Genomic DNA, 19,980 nt, shown 5'->3' on the forward strand with positions numbered 1-19,980 from the left:
AGATACCTTCATTTCCAGTGCCTAGCAGTTACTATGCCAGTTAAAAACCCCCATAAACAGACTGATTTTTTTAAGATTATTTGAAAAAAGATCAATAAAAGTACCTATATATGATATGCAATCATTAACAGAAACGTAAATAAAAATCCACCTATGGCTAAGTTACCACAATTGTCACATCATAGAATGAACAAAGAGAAAACCACATTTATGGTATAGGTTTGTTTTGCCATGGGCAAAATAAATAACTGATGGGGAAAAGAGCATTTATAAGAGTCATGCTGAAGGAAAACTGGTTCGCTTAGTTCATTTGAAAGTCTCTGCAAGAAAAATGCAAGTTACTTTTTTAAGTTCAGTATCTTTAAAACTTCTTGACAACCAAACAATGCAGTAGTTCTAGAAGTCACCCTTTCCCAGATGAAATTACATTTTGGTTGCTTTTTTTTTTCCCATTTCCTCGTTAAAACATATCTTTACATTAAATTTCCCCAGCTGGAAAGCAATTCTCATGTGGAATGCCCAGTCATTTTTGAGACAGATGAAGATATAATTCATGTCTTTGGTTGAGGGAAGAATTGATCATCCTACAGAGAACTACTACATCTTTTTCAATCATGTGCTTTGGAAATCCCACAGGAAGGTACTCTTAAAAATAGATTCATTTTAAATTACACACAGCAATGTTCTCTCTCCAGATTCAGGTTTTGTCCATAAATCTTGTATGCCACTGCCTTAAAAGTATGAACAGAAGCATCAGCTTGGCAGCAAAACTTACAGTTTTTAGTGGCAGTAAAAGGTTGTTTGTCATGAGCCTTTGAATGTTGCCAGTCACTTAAGGTAAACTGAGCATATGATGCATGGAAAATTATTCTGGGGAGATAAAAATTTTAGACAGGACCATTTTCTTTGGTTTCTATTCAGAGGTACGTAGAAGCTGTCAGGAACCTTCACACCTGGAGACATACTCACATAAGTATGTTCATGCACATTTCCTTGAATTACCATTATTTTCCCACTTCTGGGGTTTTTTTGTGACAGTCATGTCTTTCCTTTTCCTACAGGCAGCCTAGCTGTACAACACTCATGGCTCTGGCAAAGATCACAGCAGTTATAAAATAATGAAGCATTCAGCTGCTTTCAGTTTTTTACAGATGGCTTCTGCCATGCCTGTACAGGGAGAACATATATGTGCTATTCAGGGCTCTGCTGTCGCTGGTCCTCACCTAGGAGCCCCCACTGGGATGCAAAGCAGGATCTCCAGTGCTGCACACCGTTCTGTCACACAAAACCAAGACTGAAATGACACCCGATACACCACATGGCAGCAGTTCCCACTAGATCACAAGGTGCAAGGTTCACTGGAAAGAAAGGCAACGCAATGACAAGGCACCCTATCCGGGTATGCAGGTGTACGATTAAGCTCGTTGATATTGGTTGTGAAAGCAGAGAGGCTGGGGAAAAAACAAACAAACAAACAAAACCAACCAAACAACAACAAAAAAACCCTCTCACCTGTTTTAAGAGGATAATAACTAACTAATAACTAACTAAAAGGAAAACACTACAAGCCTAGATACATAGACAGGCCATAGCAAATCATGTGTCAGGGTTCAGGAAGATGAAAATGTCAAGAAAGAGGGTACATTCCTGTGTAGTGTGGTGAGGAGCGCCTAACAGTTCAATCACAGCTTTCATTTCTGCTTGGAAGCAAGCAGCACAGCTCTGACAACTCCTGAATTAGGTTATTTTCCTGTTCATTTCAGGTCACAACTATATTTAGATCATATATTACGCATGTGGGATAATGTCATGGTTATTTGGAATAAACTCCATGAAATAACTCATTAAAGATAACTTGCAGCTAGAAAAGCCATTTCTCACTGTCATTTCAGTTCTTCATCCCTCTCTAAATAGGTTTATACAGTTGCATCTTACTCCCTAAGTGGTTAATTCAGATCATTTTATCCTTATAAAGCAGAACCTTGTTCCTAAGTAACTATTAAACCACAATTCCATTGTCTTCAAGGGAAACCATAACAACAGAAACCTACTTAAACAAGTAGTGTCCAGGTATTTTGTTGTACTAGAAAATCAGAACATGATCCTCAACCCATTGACATATGGTGAATTCTGTATCATTTCAGTCCCAGTCTTATTTGATAAAATGCCCAGGTGAGCTAAGGAACACGACAGACTGGGAGAATAAATAAAGGCAGCTGTGCATGGATGGTCTACCCAGCACAGCGCAGCACAAGTTCTCCAGATACCTCCTTTTTCTACCCTCAGGCCTTTTTGAGATAACTGAGGCAATGCTCTCCCACAAAACCCCACAAAATTCACCAACACACTCTTCTCTGCATAAGAGAATAAGGAGTTTTTTTATTTAAAAAGTGTTCACAGCAACTGACAACTTTCTCCTTAAGTCAGAACATAGTAATAGAATTATATCAACTTGAAATCTAATAAATCATCTTCCCACTCTTTAACACGATTGCCTAATTGAAAAATGAAATGCCTCTTGTAGCCAAATGTTAGGAATAGGTTAAAATTGTTCATATTCAGCTTCTGATTTAGTTTTCCTGTATAACTTGTTCCTCAACTTTCAATTAGTAATAATGCCCTTTAACGACATATTGTTGCTTTCTTTACTAAATAAATAACATATTAAATATTATTACTGTGGAGTATAAATCTCCTATTTCAACAGATAACTGGGTTTATTTTATCATGTAGACTAACAAGCCACCTTCAGATTTGCCTTTTAAAAATTTATTTTAAAAGTAAGTCTATTTAAGACAGCATAAAATGGCCACAAGGTATGCCTAACAATCTCTAAAGATAACTAGCCCTAGTCGCTACATATAGGGAATAACAAGAAGAATTAAAATCTGTGTGCTAATCTAAGGTAGTTATTCAACTGGCTTCTTTACATGCAAAGATCTATTGGTATGCAAACAAACACAGAGGGGAAGGATGTTACAAGGTATTAGTGACAAGCGGAGAATATCTTTTAGTTAAATAACTGTTGCTGAGTAATTTAGAAGTGTAAACAGGCATTCTGAACTGGTCCCTATTAATACAAAGCTGAAAACGCAAAGATATCTGGATGGATTCTGCTTAGCCTGCAAAGAATAAACCCTGAAATTGTCATTCTTATTAAAATAGATTGGGGGAAAAAAAAAATGGAAAAATCCAATTCACAGGTTCCCCCTTCTGGCTCTTCACTGCTGGAACCAAAGGCAGCTGGTAACACTTGTGCTCACGCAGGAAGGACTCTGCAGCATCGCAGTGCCTGCACGGCGACCGCCATCCAGACCGGGGACTGCTCAAACAGCTATTCAGCCGTCATAACCTTCTCCAATGGATTTTCAGCTCCAAGAAGGAAGCAGGACAACGAGACAAGCAGCTGGCAGCTCTGTCTCGCTCCGGGGTGCCCCATTGCCTGACGTGGGGTGTATCCATCAGGCCATTACCCCACAAAAGCTAAGTGGGCTTTCTGCTCATGTTAAAAGGTTGGGATGGAAGAACAAGAGTCTTTTTTTTCCACATCTGCAGCCAGGAGTAATGTGTGCATGCCCTAGCAAATGCAAAACAAGGAATTATCTACAGAATTACTTTTTAAAAAAAAAATCAGCCTTTAAAAAATTATTCTAAAACACTGTGTTAAACTTCAGTATCAAAGACAGGCTAATATAGTTCTGATAATTTTCAAAACTGATTGACTGCCACTAAGTAGAAATGCTACTGCAGGAGTGAACCCACCTTCTTGGGTTCAACAGCCAAGACTGCCAGCAACAGGCCCATTACCATAAAAGCAGACAAAACTCATGTAAAGCAGAAAACATTATCTTCCAGCATTTGAGTTCAGGGAAATTTATCTCAGGCTATGTTCCACATGGTTTATCTCCTAGGGAAAACATCATCGCCAAACAATTACTCTCTTGGCATAGGCATACAAGAAAGGCAGCTCAGTTTGCTCAGCCTTAAAAAGGGGGTATACAGATCAACGAAGAACCTTTAAACTCGTTACACTTCCTATTTAATCTGTAGGAGGACGGATTATTCTTTCCACAAAAGTGATTATGTGTAGGCCATTAAGTAGGAAATTAAAAAACAAAATACCCCATGTCTTGCTTGCATTTCTGTAATTGCCTGCTGTACAACTGTGCTGGGTTTTTTTGGCAGTTAGTATTTATTATTAGGAGAGCATGGATCATAATGTCTTCTAATAGTCTCTATGGGTTATGTGTATTTTCCTACTGCTGTACAGAACAATAAAAAATGAAAAGTGAAAAATAAAAACTCGAGAGTATGCTCCATCGTCTACATCAGCGAAATTTCATGGATGTATGCTTCAGCTGCAGTGATACAGACTTTCCCGAAACAAATAATTCTCATTGAAATAAATCAAAAAGCACTGGCACAACTGAGCACCATCTGATGTTAAAATAGGTATAGTTCCATGTAAACAAAGAGATTTATATGAAATAAGAAGTATTAGTCTGAAGATAAAATACCTTGCTGTCAACTGCTGTCGTAGAGACAGACCATCCATTAGCCAACATCCCAGTTGAATTAGGGAGGAATACCAGTACTAAGAATCGTAACCAGTAACCTGACAGCCAGTGATCCTTCTGGGGAACCAGGCTGAGCAACCCCCTGCCCCAGTGAAGGTAGAGAGCTCATCTTCTACCACAGCCATGTTGAGCACGGGGCACTCTCGAATTTTGTAATTCAAACTGCAAGCAAACAGCATAGGTTTTTAGATTACACAAGAGGTGGAGCTGGTCAGCAGATGTAGAGCACACATGACAACAGCTTCACCTGGTTCAGAAGATGCAGAACAAGGAGGGAGCTCCAGGCAAACCTCGCAGTGCAGGTGTGTCAGATGTACATACGCAAGCACCTGCACACTGAACAACAACATGAATAACTGCTTTGCATATTTAGTTAGTCCTGCTAGGGAATATTTCTTAGGAAAAAAAAATAAAACAAAGGACAAAAAACAAGCAAACAAACACAAACAAACAAGCAAACAAAAACAAACCACCAAACAGCTCAGGTTTGGATATTTCTCATTGATCTACACAACCTGGCCGCAGCCATAGACTTTATGTGGGAGCACACAAATTCACTAATTTATATGTTAGAGGCATTTTCTAAGCATGACTTTAAAAAAAAAAAATGCAAAACTTGCTTTTCTGTTTCCTTCCCATAGAAACCAGTAGGAAGTCGGGATTTTCTCCTACTTCAATCTTCTTAATGGTCGGAAGGCAGAAGACACCAACACAGAGGCTTTGTTGCAGAATTCACAGACTTTGTGCCAGTAAGAGAAGGTAGGCTCCCCTACGCCTTCTTTCCCTGAGAGTTATTTAACAAATTTCCCCCCCACACTCCCTATGAGCTAGACAACTCATATTTGATTGATGCATCTGTAATAGGCAATAAAAAAGTGTCCCACTTTAAGCTAATTTATTTTTAAAATGCCACTCAACCTGTACTAGTATGCTTATTTGAAGTACTTCACTAATTGACACAGCTTTATAGGGCCTAGAAAATATACTTTGAACTATCTCCTTGGAGGGCAGGAATTAAAACTGTATTAGAATTATAAAAAATAGTCTATTATGTCACCTCCCATTTCCATGGGACCATTAATTCAAAAAGTTAAACTGTATAATAACATAATTGATATGAAAACTCCACATATGGTAGACACAGTCCTGTTAAAATAAAATAAATAATCCAATCAGTAAAGATATGTGTTTTTATCCAACACTAGCAAGTACCCACCTACCTCATAATCTCTCCCTTCCCACACAGAAAACCTGCACTTCTCACCCAGATGCAGGGTAAAGAAAAAGTGGTTTGATCTCCTATAGGGAAAAAAAGCCATGTGTACACCTACCACAGAAACAGCAGGTTTCTATAGCAAGAGTTGTCTTCTGTGGTCTGGACAACACAAGCATTCTTTTACAATATTTTTACTTAGGCAACAATAATGACTCAACAGCAAACACACAAAATATGTATTTTTGTACCATTGGCAACAAGCAGGACAACGAGGAGAGGACACCTACTGTTGGTCTGTCGTCGTTAGGGCTGGTAGAGAGGATGCAACAGATGAAATCGTTAAGGCAGGATCTGATTTGGCAAAGCTCTTAGACACTTACTTAATTTTTAAGCACTTTAGTAAAACTTGGCATTCAAGCAAGCTTGCATTGATGAGCTTTTCTGGATCAGCATTACTGTGATTATTAGAAATAAAACAGTAAAAAGTAGAATAAGACATGTCTGTGTGATATGCTCAGAAATATGTTTCATTAAACATCTAAGCTTTAGCAATAGCTAGAATGAATATCAACACTTATACAGGCTCATGATCCTTGAAAAGGTTTGGCAAATTGAATTTGATTTCAATACAAGTCAAACCAAAAGACATAGTGGCAATTTACAATTATCACATATATTACTAGATGGCTTCCTGCAAAATATAACCTTTATTGCACATCTTGCAATAAGCATTCAGTCACTGAAACTGCTTTTAATTCTACATAATCAGACATCTCAGAAGGAGAAAGACTCGGGGTACAGTTTTAGAAGTACCACTCCTATTTACTCATACGTCTGCTAGGTCTTGTCCTGAGACAAGAATTGCTGTGAGCAAAGCTATTACAGTCTGATTATTAGGCAACTTTTGGAAAATAGAGCTATTTGAAAGAATCAGTAAATTTATATCATAGACAAAAGTAAAGCACAGTGGCATATCATTTGACATGTAACCATGTATTTATTTCTAATTGTTCATATCTTTTTAATTGTTCAGTTATCCATGAGTGTATTTGAATAAGAATTACATACTAGTTGCATGCAAACTTATGTTAAATATTCAGGGACCAGCAGCTTAGGCAGTCTCACAAAGTAAGTTAAAGTAAACAAGAATTAGGTCCAGTACAACCTGTTCAGGTTTTAGGAACCTGTGCTGCCAAAGTTAAATTTGTGCAATCACCAGTTTAAATAACATTTTTTTTTTATTTCATGTTATAGTATGTAATTTTGTTTTTGATATTTTTTTCAACATCTGAGTTGTAAAAGCCTGGAATATTAGATATTGTAGCTAAAAAGCAGTTTTAGGACAGTGTGAATTTGCAAACTCAGTAAATTAATTCTTACCAACGTATCTCCTGTTCATTTGTTAAAGCATTTCTTCCCATTTCCACTTCGTCATTCACTTAGATAAGCTATTAACATCAGACTGATATGAAAATATCAATCAGATTTCGTATATATTGCACCACAGGCTACAGCTGTGTTCCCTCGTAACAGTTAAGGAGAAAGCTTCTGCAATGTTTGTATTATTTACCTCAGTATTATTCCATGTGGCTGTTAGCAACTTGATCTTTATTTAATTGATTTAAATGATGTGGAAATAAATGAAGAAAAGAGACCGTGTTTCACCAGTATCATATAAAAATGCTTTAAATTTTTGGTTATTCATGTGAACTTCAGGATACCAACCAAATAAAGTCCAGGCACAAAAAAAAGGAAAAGCTCAAGCAATTTCAGCCTTCATTTTCTGTTGGATGATGTATAAATACCTCAGTGGGATAACAGCCTTATTAAACAACCTGGTTCAGTCATCAATCAGTTTTCAACGAAATCTCCTCTTGGCAGGTTATGAAGAATGAGTTTGCTTGCTGTCCCCTTGGTATTTCTGACATAATGCTCATTATAATGGTTCCAAACACATGGTATTTCAGATTTATCTGCACCATATTAAACCAACATGTCAGCCCATATGCAAAAACTACTAAATCCTTTTAACCACACATTAACAGACTCTACTTCTGTGTCATAGACGTTGGTTAACAGTTGCTCCCTGTGGTGCATGTGCAAACACACACAATACAGAAAAGATTAACATCAGCAGCAACCGTCACACTGGCTGCCCCTATGGGATCATCCAGCTATTGTTTCCTAATTCAGCAAAGTTCATCCCTACACAGATTTTTTAATGTTAAAACACTACAATACTGTAACACGCAATTTCTCTAGAGTGGTAATGGATCACCACGCGGACCAGTTTCATAAGCTACATCCAGAGTAATCATCAACCACTGTCATAACAAAAGCCACGTATGAAGATCCATAACCACCTTCATTTCTGATAATTGTAAAATACTAAACAACAGAAAAAATAAATTCCTTTTCTTGCACACATTTCATTTTGGGTTTTATCAGAACCTGATTCAGATATTTAACACTGTTCCACATGTTCTCGCAGTCATCAGAAACCTTTTTTGAAAGCAGCCAAGCAGCTTCTTGCTGCTTTATTGCAAGCTCAAAAAAAAAATACGCCTGAGGCTCTCCGTCTTGAGAACATCCAGAGAACACCATACTGTGCTATCAAACACAAAAATACAGACTCCAATTATTTTTTAATACTTGTCAAATAAAGTATCATACAGGAAATATTTCACAAGTTTTACTGCTGGAATCAAAGGTGAAGTTGTAATCAAGCAGCCACTAACTAAAGATCAAATGGGCCAAATCCATGGTTTGGACCATATCCTCTGGTCACTTCTAGTCCCACTTAGTGGCCAGTTCAGCTATTTTTGATGTAGAATACCTGATTTTTCTTTGATAGCAGATGGAATGGGGGGTGCAGGTATTCAACTCTCTGCTTAGAAGGGCTTTATAGTCAAAAGCTATTAATTCAAGCTGCCAGAAAATAATGTCATTGAACACATTTCAGAAGGTTGTCTCTCTGGAAAGCACAGAGACAAAAGCACAGCTTTATGGTAGAACTGCAAAATATGCTTAATCATTCAGCTTAGTTTAATTGAGTACCAAATTGCAGTGCTCTATTTTTGTGTCAAAAACAGAATAACACTGCATTATAGGGAGGTAAAAAGAAACAATTTACAAAATACAGAAACAAAAAATAATGACCTATTTGAAGAGCTTTTTGAGAAAAAGCTATAAATTTACTAGATTTTCCATATTTAGTATCATCCAGCATCACTCCATTTTTAAATATAATCTGATTTTATTTGTAAGATGGCTTCGCATTTAGATTTCTGTTAAACCAGTAAGTGGCTATAATACTGGAGATAACCAGCAGAAAAAGCATCAGAAATGGTACCAAATCATCTTTCAGTATTCATTTAATAAATCTTTATCAAAGTGGGTAAATAAATTTATGCAAATCTATTTTAATAGTGTTTCCATGAAAATGCTTTACAAAATAATCCTCATTACACTTGCTGCAAGAAAGGTTTAGAAAACAGCAGTTATTTTTCCCATGGTTTTTAGCAGATCCTTTGAAAATACATTATGATATTTAGAACTACAGAAATGGGGACAAGCAAGAAGTGAAATGACTGAATCATAGTGGTAGGCGCCAAAGTATTAAATGCTTCCTAGCCATGAGCATGCCAAATTAGGGAATGCTACATTTCCTGGAAATGTCACCATGCCAAATTGGCAGGCAGCACAAGGTCATGTCAGGAAAGAGTGGAGCTGACAGTTTAGAAGGCAATGACTCAAAATTTGAACTACCTATTTTTTACAGAGAAGGTCAGAATTTTATATGTTCGGCCTACACACAGCCTTCAGTGAGCATTCTAGGAAATCTACTCAATTATAAATGGTTTCAATTTCTCCTGAAATAGAAAAATATGAACATGTTTTAAGTTCTCTGTGATTATAAGAGTATTAAGCTCATAAGCGTAAGTGCTAGTCACCAACTCAAATGCAGATTTATGTGGCTGCTAAAATTTCTAATATTCTCAGTAGGAGCCCATCCACACTATTGTGCTGATGGTCTCAAACATGTTTTTGGTCTCTGTTGTTAGCAGAGAGAAGGTGATTACTCTGCATTCGTTTGTTTTTCCAAAAAGACTTTTCTACTAGTACCTGTATGTAATTAGACTAATTGGTGAGTAAAATCTCTTTTTGCATTCTGGTTCTTGTGTAGCTATTTGGAGAGTCCTGAATATTTTTTTGTAGGAATAAGATCTTGGTGAATTACATTATAACCATATAAATCTTACCTCTTCCCACTGGTGTATGTATCTAATCAGTCTTGAAAGGCGTAATAAACGTAACAGGCTGAGGATTTTTGTAAATCTCACAATACGAAGTGCTCTCGCTGTCTTGTAAACCTCTGAATCCATTCCTTTTTCTACAATGAGAAAGATATAATCCACTGGTATTGATGAGATGAAGTCAACCACAAACCAGCTTTTTAAGTAATTCATCTTAATGATTTTAGGGTCCAGTATTATTTCAGAGCTGTCTTCATTTACAGTCCCAGTTCTAAAATTCATGATCAAGTCCAATAGAAAAACAGTGTCTGACGCCACATTGAAAATAATCCATGGTGTTGTTGTTTGTTCTGTGAAGAATGTGATTCCAACTGGTATAATGACAAGGTTTCCAACCATCATTATGAGCATGATTAAGTCCCAGTAAAACCTAAAAAAAGGAGAAAATAGAATGGTTGATGTGCTGTAGTAAAACATGCTTAGAAAAATGGTCTCTAACATGTCACCAACTTCACCTCAAGATATTTTGTTAATGCTAAGGAAACTCTCATTGTTTCAACTCATGCAATATATTTACAGTCAGCAGAGGAGACAGAGTAATTATTACATTTCATTATGTGCCTTCCTTCTCAAGAATACACATCTAGGATAAACACAGTACTATGGTTTTTCACTACACAGCATATCTGAAAGTTGTGCATGCGTGGTACTCTGTAGATTTATACAGACTTGAGTTAAAACCTGTTAGTGGGTTTATACAACTCCAACTGATATCTGGTGCCTACCAGAACTGCTTTAGCAATGCAGTATTTTTCTAAGGCCTCTATCCAAATGGAAACCCAAATATCTACCTCTTTGCAAATATGCTCATAACATCACAGTACTGGAATAAAATTTCAGGAAAAGAAAAAAAAAAAAAAAAGCACTGAAGCAAAAAAACAGAAACAAAAATTAGATAACATCAAAACCTCCATCCACATTTACAACCCTAATTGAACTTTTATGCATTTTTACAGCCTCCTAGTCTTACCTCCTTTCAGAGCTAGCTAAGAAGCCTAGACAGTAATAGCTTCAACTTGCATAGTATAAAATGGGTACTGGAGACTTTGCCATTCTACTCCAGAAGCATCTAAAGTCTCCCCTTTAGCACTGTTAGAATGCAGCTTACAGTGCCCAATACAGATTGTGAAGAGTGAGACTCATAACTTTAGCATCTGTTACAGAAATGATGAGTAAACCCACCTGTTACATCAAATATACATCTACCCTGATGGAAGATTTCCAGAGTAGTATATACCCAACAGATTTTAAGCAAATTATGATAACTCCTAAATGTTAAACTGTCAACGAAAGTTCCATACAAAAACCGATAATGAACTTCAGAAAACCTGAACACGATGCATGACCTCTTATTCTGCTTGAGAACTTGATCTGCTCCAATAAACTTGACTTGGAGAGGCACAGAAACCACTCAATAACAGTTCCCCGTGGACTCATTAGGCTTCCTAGAAGACTGAAGGCAGCAACAGCTCCACCACTACCTCCCTGCTCCAGCCTCCATGACAGTAGGGCCTTGTGCTGGGCAACATGTGATGGACATGTCACCAACACAGTCCTCCAGCACTGATTTCCAGGCCACTTCAATCACACTACCACCAGCTTCCTGGCATGCGACCAATACCATCGTCTTGGTAAAGGTTCATGGCAATTAACCGTAATGATAGTTCAAATGGTCATGGAACATTTCATACACACAAGTTTAGTTTTTGCTAGACTGGAACTGAGCATATGGATTACACTAAATTTAGGAGATTGCTTCTTGTATTCAACAATCCAGGTTTATAAATTCCCTTTGTTTCATGTTTATCCATGAAAACACTTCTGAGTTTTACAAGTCATTAACTGTAACTGCAAAATACACTAAAGGAAGAGTAGCATAGGATTGACAGTGGCATAAGAACTCCCAGTTTTAGAATTCTTTATTCCAAGATAAACCTATAGAGATTAGGCTTAACTATCATTTGAGAGAGTAGGTGGCAAAGAACCTTAAACTAGTCCTCAGAAACTGCATGAAATAGACTTTATACATAATTCCCTGTATACCAGAATGTGATTTATGTCTTACACATCTTTAGTCTTACAATAAATGTGCATACAAAATGCTATAAATATTCAGTTTTATGCAGGCTGTATGTATTTTTGCTTCACATGTAATGGTATTCACTATTTCTGTACCATATCTGACAAAAACTTTCTGATTTCTCCTGTCTTTTTAAACTCATTTAATAGGTTTCTTGCTGTGCTAGATTTATTTTCAATAATCTAGAATTACTATACAGAAGGAATCACTAAATTAATATATCACTGCTACTATGATCTACAGGTACAATCACCACAAACACTTTTACAATGCTATTGATCAAAATATTTCAAAAAACTCTTCTCTTGGAGAATAAATGTCTCCAAGGAACCCCCAAAATGAGCGAAAAACCACTAGGAAATAAACAGCAGAGGTGTACTTGTATCTGTGGCTCACTCCTAAGCAAAGCATTGCTTGATTTCCGATTGACCTTCATGTTTCACCAGCACAGGGAGCAGTTATGCAAGGAAGGCGAACCAAAGCTGCACAACAACCAGCCACCTGGCCAACATAAAATATTATACAGAACAAGGTGTTTTTATCCCACAGTAATCCACGGTTTAAAGGATCATTATGTACTGCGATTACGTAAAATACACTGGAGTTCCTGATGCTGAATGACAGCAAAAGTGGTAGTGTCAGGGCTTCAGTAATAAAATAAGATTGAATGCTAAGGACTATGAGATTGCACCAGTTTTGTATTTTGATTCTAGCCCACAGTATAGTACAAGCTGGTTAGTCTGTAAGACAAATTCTTATTATATTACATTTTATTTTTCATTTAGAAACCAATCGGACATTTTCTTTTAGGAAAATGTTTCTAAATGGCAATGTTACATGATATTTTTCTTTCAGGTGAGAAAAAAACTAGATACGAGTCCCTGTATTGCCCTTCTGTGACCTGTGCAGAGAAAGTAATACAATGCGTTCCCTGCCTACTTGTTCAGAACATCCTACTATCCATGTAACCAAGAGCTAGCTGAGAAGCTTCACAAGGCAGTGAAAGGAGACGCTATTGAAGCACAGAGGCGGCCCTTTGTTTCAAGCTATTTATAGTTTTGTTTATTTATTTTTGCTACTTGCTACAACCCCCTCCCCCGAAGTGAAGCTGGTTATAAATTTAACACTTACAGTCTCAGAGTTCTAGATTTATACAAGGATTTACGAAATGTTGACTATAAGCAAGGAAGAGATAGGCCTGTGACACAAAATTTTCAAGAATGAGGGGGAAAAAAGAAAAAAAAAAGAACCTGGGAGTAATGAGATCTTCCAGAGCTCATAATGAGAAGGAAGAACTGACCTTAACCCCATAGCAAACTGCCACAGAGCTTACTACTACTCTAAAACTAACTCGGTACAGCTACTACTACTTGCTGTTTACTGAAAGTACAGAGGTTGCACCACACTGCACTGAACTATTCCTGAAAATTTTAAATGCTTCTAAATAGCTCAGATATTTAATATCTCTAGATGAAAAAAAAAAGTATAAAAAAACAGTTTTAAGGCACATTTTTTCTAAATTGTAAAGAATTGTTTTATGCAAAAATTTAAAAAAAAAATCACACTAATTGTTGCTTTGGTATTCTCAAATAAAACTAGTTGGATTCATAGCACTCTTTCAGTGATCTTTTCACTCTAAATTTATAATATCTACTGTACTTTCAAAACTTTCAGTAACAGCATGGTGTTCCTTACAGCTCTGGAACATGGTGCTGAAGCTTTGGTGGCTTATTTATTGCCACAGGCTATCCTGAATAGGATGAACAGTCTGTTCAAAATGAGTGCCTACACAAGCAGCGATACAGATTTAGTATTAATTAATCAATGTTTGTACTAAGCTTAATAATGTAAGGCACTATGAATTCTAACAGGCACTTCATTTTCCACTTTGTATGTCCAACCCAAAGAAAACTGAGTCTTAAAGAAGGAAATTTCAGTTCTAAGTTAATTTGCTGAATAATCTGCTGTGCATACAACTGCATAAAAAGTCGTTGAGATCTGCTTTCTTTATTATTTCCTGGTTGCTGCCCATTGACACAGGAGTCTCAATGACCTTGAATCGGTGGAGTTTGATATGTGGTTATCCTTGTGGTACACACAGATTGACCCAGCGGAAGTTCTCAGTGGTCTGACAAACCGTACAGCGAAGCGAACAGCATCTCAAAGGCACTGGGTGCTAAGACTACAGGTCACAGAGCAGTCACATATACTCAACAGCCACCTTATTAGCCACATTATGAAGCGGAGGGTTTTTGAAAAAGATATTAATTCAAATTGCTTGTAAAATGTCTTTCAAACCAAACCTGATGCATCTAAGACATTATTTCATTCTACACAAAGAACCCTAAACAGTACAAAATTTTTACAAGTTTTCCATGTAAAACTTGACTCCTCTTTAAATATTTTTCTTGACTAGCAGATGCTCAGTGAAATGAAAACTGACTTTTTCTTATCTCAGCTTCAAACGCAGCTTTATTTATTTTGCTTTCATGGATCATCAGTTCACCTAACAGAGAAATCAATGTCCTATATATAACAAAACAATCTTAGTATATATAACAGTAATTTAAAACTTCATTACAACATACTGTAACAAGCACTAACCTTGGTATTATCCATGTCAGAATTTGATTCTCACCAGACCTGCCATCTTTCTCTTGCTTTGCAACTATATTATTCTTTTAGTAAGAGAGAAAAAAGCTAGACATGCCTGAAAACCTCTCAACTTGCAGATAATTACTCGGATGTTTTGGAAAGGACAGGAGGATGAAGAAGGGAGGATTTTTTTCAGGAGACACAAACTATCTTCATGATCGCACAGGTGTTCGTACTTGAAAATTTTCTGAAAAATCATCACCATTTTTTTTCACAACCTGAAAGTGAGGATATCCCCTTCTGCCCAGCTATCCATTTTCATTCTGCCCATCTGTCTCTCTTACACATACACACCTAGAGGAAAACACACTTCTGGGAAAAAGAAATACAAATCAAATATGAAAATCCTTCTATTTTAACAAGAAATATTGCATTCAACATCTTCCATGGAACAAATTATATTTAAATGTTGCAAATCTGTTGTGGAACGCTTCCATGACTTTGGCCCTGCAGCAATTTTTTAATTTTCAAATTTCCAAATTTAGAATTTATTGTAACCGATTTGTTTGCATTAATATAAATGCATTAAAAAGGCTAGTGAAGTGTCACTTCTTTACATTGGCCAGTTTTGCTTTGGCAAAGAGGTCACTTCTGCAGTTGTGTTGTCCTTCTGTATGGGTAAAACTTTCCTCATCTGAATGTACCCAGTTTTGCAAAGCTTTAGAAAGACAGAAGATTGGGTTTGGGTTTGGTTTCTTTTTAAAAGATAAACTATTCTTCTGAAATTGTAGATTTATATTCTCTCTTGTCCTCTATTATTGCTCTGATAGCTTTTAGCTTATGTTGAGTAAACACAAATGAGGAACTTTGGAAGGCTGAAACAGAGCCCCTTTCGCGGCTCACCCCTTGACTGTAAAGCACACACCACAGCCGAGCACTAACAGCATCTCGTGCACTTCAAGTGCTGAGGTTGAAGGGCAGAAATTATTAAGTAGAAGCCTGTGACACTTTCTCAGGTGAAAATTTCATCAGTATTAGCTATTCTTTTTTAATGTAAAACACATCAAGCTTAATTAACTTTCACTGACCTAGCTAGGTATCCTGCTGAAGCAGCAGAAAGGCTTTCTCTGCCTGCCTGAGACTGGCCAGTCTGGGATGAGGCAGAGGCTCATGTTCTGAAAACTCCATTTCCCTAACTGAGTTATGAGCAATGCTGGACCTGGGAATCTTCTTGCTTAATGGTTTAATTCTGATTAAGACTAAAAGCAATTTTAAAAATAAAATAATAATGAAGTTTTCAGACCCTCCCCAAAATCTTAATTTGATTTCAGACTAATAACTGAAGTCCTTCACTTCAAGGTTAGCCATATGTACTTAGAGAGCCAATTTATGTGCCTTGCTCTTAATTTTTAAATATTGATGCAACATCCTACCCAGTAGCAGAAAAGGAATTCAAAGATGGATTAATAAAATTCACCAATACTGAGCCTTCTTTTTCATATAGCCATAGAATGTATCTAAAAATTGCAAACTCGCACAATTTCAAACAGATTTCGTTAGTTTTACCTGATAACTAAACACACGTAGTAGTGGAAATCAGTGATTTTTTGCTCACTTGTGATTCTATGCATAAGGCAGATTAATAGATAAATGCAGCTCTGGGGGCACCTGATCAGAGCCCAGTAAAGCCAATGAAGAGCAATTTACTAGGTTCAAAAGGCTTTGTTTGCACTATTTGGTTAGGTTTAAAGTTTGAGTGCTTCAAAGGTTTGATTACTAGAGAAGAAAATCACAGTACTGTCCATGGAAAGTGACTATAAAATTAACTAATTAACACTATATTAATATATATGTATATTTTCAATAAATTCAACTAATATTTAATCAGTGGACATTTAAAAAAAAAATTAATTCTCACTACAGATTCAATAGCTTCTGTCTAAAGTTTTTATAGTATTTTACACGCAACAAAAATTAAGTCTCAGATTTCTGAAACAAAAAGGCACAGGAGTAATGCCCTCATTGCATATGTGAGGGGTGGAAGGACAGGACAAAAAGAAATTTATATAACATGGCAATTTTATTTAATATTGAGCCTATTTGACTTTAGCTAATAATCCCCTACCACAAGTGCCTGAATACATCTCATGTTTGCCATTGCTTTTCCTCAGATAAACTTATTAAGCTACAGCAGAAAGAATTAATGCCTGACTTCCACATAACCTTGGGCAAGAACAGTGCACCACTGCCAGTGGAGCTCTGATATTGCTTTTGCACTTCCCCATCTTTACACAGTTTGCTCTTTGTTCAGCCCCACTCCTTAGTGAAAAAGCAGGGTAATGGTCCCATCCAGATAGCTACCAGCTGGAAACTCACAAATCAGTTTTATCTTGGAAAAAGCTGAATCTGTCTACGCTGACCTGTATGCTGATCAAAACCTATTTATTTCAGATTATCAAGATCGCTTTTGCATCAACACACATCACAGCTCAAGTAACATATATTCCTCAAAATTACTCCCCCCTGCCCGGTTCAAACTGCCAGACCACAGCCTCTCAGTATCAGGAAACATTTCATATAGGGACTCCAACTGATTTGTTTCAGTTTCATATTACCAGCCCTTACACCAAGTGCTAATTGCAACATACTGATTTGTTAAGTGTCAGCAAATTTCTGTAGTAGATCACTGCAAAAGATGCATTCACATTCTCAAATTAGAAATGACCGCTTTACAGGCGCAAAAAAAGTTTGAAAGAGACAGGTCTAAAAATATTTCAGCTGCAAAATAATCTCATATCGGAACACTTGCGTTAATTAAGAATTTTGTAGTGACAGTAATTTTAAGAGTGTCATTTAGAAATACAACATTCAGGGTGCCTCCATACTAAGTAAAAATTCAGAGGCTTACACTGGGAGAAGCCTTCTGTAATTCTTCTCAAAAAAAGCATCACATGAAAAGGAAGGTACCTCAACCAGCATCCCCTCGCAAAACCAAAAAAGCCAGATAATTTCACCTAATATTTTGCTTTAACAGATTTTTTTTAACTAATTCAGTCTCTTATCAGTGTAATCTTTACAGGTTCTGCTGATGGTGAAAAGTGCATTTTGTCTGCTATCTTCAGAGAAGAAGATGGAGAAGACATTGCTCAGTAGCTAGTAGCATTGATAGACCTCAGTCAGAGGTTTGGCAAGGAGATTGGCCTGTGACCACTGAATGAGTTGGAGCAATTAGTTTTTAGAGGTGAATACCTTCGACAAGAAAAACAAGACTAGGGCCATCAACTTGGTTCATGTAAGACTGCAAGACTTCTGGTATTTGACATATATACTAACAATTTCATTCTGATAGTCAGAGGTAAAACTCACTTTGTGCATGTAACTGTGCAAAGATACAGTACATCCTGAGAAGCCACTTCAAACACAAATTTTCATTTCCCAGAAATTGGTGCATCGTTTATTGAAAAGTTCACTAAAGGCAAGACTGTGTGGTATATTTAAACTGAAAATAAAAATTAAAAAAAAAAAAAAAGGTACAGAGGTGTAAAAAAGTGCAAAAGAACTATGTATAGGTCTGAAACAAGTTGATGGATTATACATGCAGATTTTGTATTCCTACATCATGACTGAAAACAAATATACATGACTGAATATTTATACACCTCATATATCTACATGGATGTACAAGATTCTAGTGCAAGAACAAGTAACTGAGATAGCATAAATATATCATGCTAAATTATTATTCCCTTTTAAAACTATTTACAGCTGATCTTTGGTTCCAAAGCCTATGTTTCTTCAAATATTAAAAATAAGGCCTGCGATTTCAACCCTTTAAAACAAGTGGAAGTACCATTTTAAGAATCAGTAAATTGTTTTACTGTAATCCATGAATATAACAGGTTAAATCATTAATAACTTGTGTTTGTTGTGAAAATAACGCAATAAACTGAGGAACTGGTGTTCAAAACAAATCAAAATAACCGCTTTCTTCATTTTTACTTATACTTTGATGAAAAAGAATTAAAAATATATTTCAGACACTTTTTAGAAGAGTAAAGGAAAAATATCGAATTCACAACCGAGCAACATGATAAGTAATTAGGGTCACGTCATGCGCATCTCCCTTTTGCAAAACAGCTCGATACCTACAGCTCTCACCAACGCCTCAGAAAATCCATTTGACTTTCCTCACCTATCTGTGGGTAGCTGAGCCCAGGATCTCCCCCTTCTCTGGAAAACTCATCACCCCCAAGCCATATTGTGTCTCCTGAAGTGAGGTACACTGCTTCCTTGTTCTCTTTCCCTGAACAAATATAAACCAGAGCAGGAACCAAAACCTTCTTCCCAGGGAAGGTGACGACTACACCACAGAGGAATTCTCACTCTTTTGCTCTGTCGAAGCAGATCAGCACTGAGAGGCAATATTGTTATTGAACGCATCTATGCCAGAAGTGTTATGCAAAGTAAGTGTACAGGCTTCAATTCTGCCCATCAGAGGATGGAAATTACTCTGCACTTCCAACATCAGGGACGAATGGTTCGGATTCCTAAGCAGATACAGGAGATATTCATGTACACGCTCAAAAATACATGCTGAAAATAGCATTAGTATGATTATTTGTTATTTTGTTAACTTAATTAACTGAATTCATTGCTTTTATTTATCTTTCTAAAACAGCAATTAATTGAAAACACAATGTGCCCAATACAAAATATTTTAAGCAATTAAAGCAATAATCATCTACAAGCCTCTTATACCTTTCCCTACATGTATTTATGATGATTGTCTTTTTACAGGGTGACACACCTCAGGAGTTCTGCACTGGAGAGCAGATAGGAAGGAGGATGCTCAGCTAAGAAGTTCCACATGCAGTTTTACCATTATCTTTGAAAACAAAATTTCATACCTCATACACTACACCACTTTTCCCTACCAGAAATAAAATGCAGCTCTTGCATGTTTCTCATGTCTATACCATCTACACTCAGAGTCCCCATTATCTTCATCATTCAGCTTGTATCCAGATCTCTTTGCTAGCCATTTACCTTCTACACTATTTAAGCAGATGCACCATAATTTTAACATTTATTTAAAATTTCCCGGTTTACTTACTGCATGCTCCAGTCTTACCACTCTTTTTTAGAGAATAGCATTCTGCCTGCATTGCCAAAACACATCAGCTAATTATGCAGCTA

General features: G+C 36.7%; 1 protein-coding gene across 1 annotated transcript in view; it reads right to left on the reverse strand.

Moving 5' to 3' along the window:
- The window catches only part of HCN1 (hyperpolarization activated cyclic nucleotide gated potassium channel 1), a 196,033-nt gene that overhangs the window by 162,118 nt on the left and 13,935 nt on the right, over positions 1-19,980 (reverse strand). The window contains exon 2 of the mRNA XM_065045178.1: positions 10,056-10,479. Within this exon, the coding sequence (XP_064901250.1) occupies positions 10,056-10,479 (424 nt within the window). The remainder of the gene's footprint in view (positions 1-10,055; positions 10,480-19,980) is intronic.

This window comes from Columba livia, chromosome Z (genome assembly GCF_036013475.1).
Source record: "Columba livia isolate bColLiv1 breed racing homer chromosome Z, bColLiv1.pat.W.v2, whole genome shotgun sequence".
Classification (NCBI taxonomy): Eukaryota; Metazoa; Chordata; class Aves; order Columbiformes; family Columbidae; genus Columba; species Columba livia.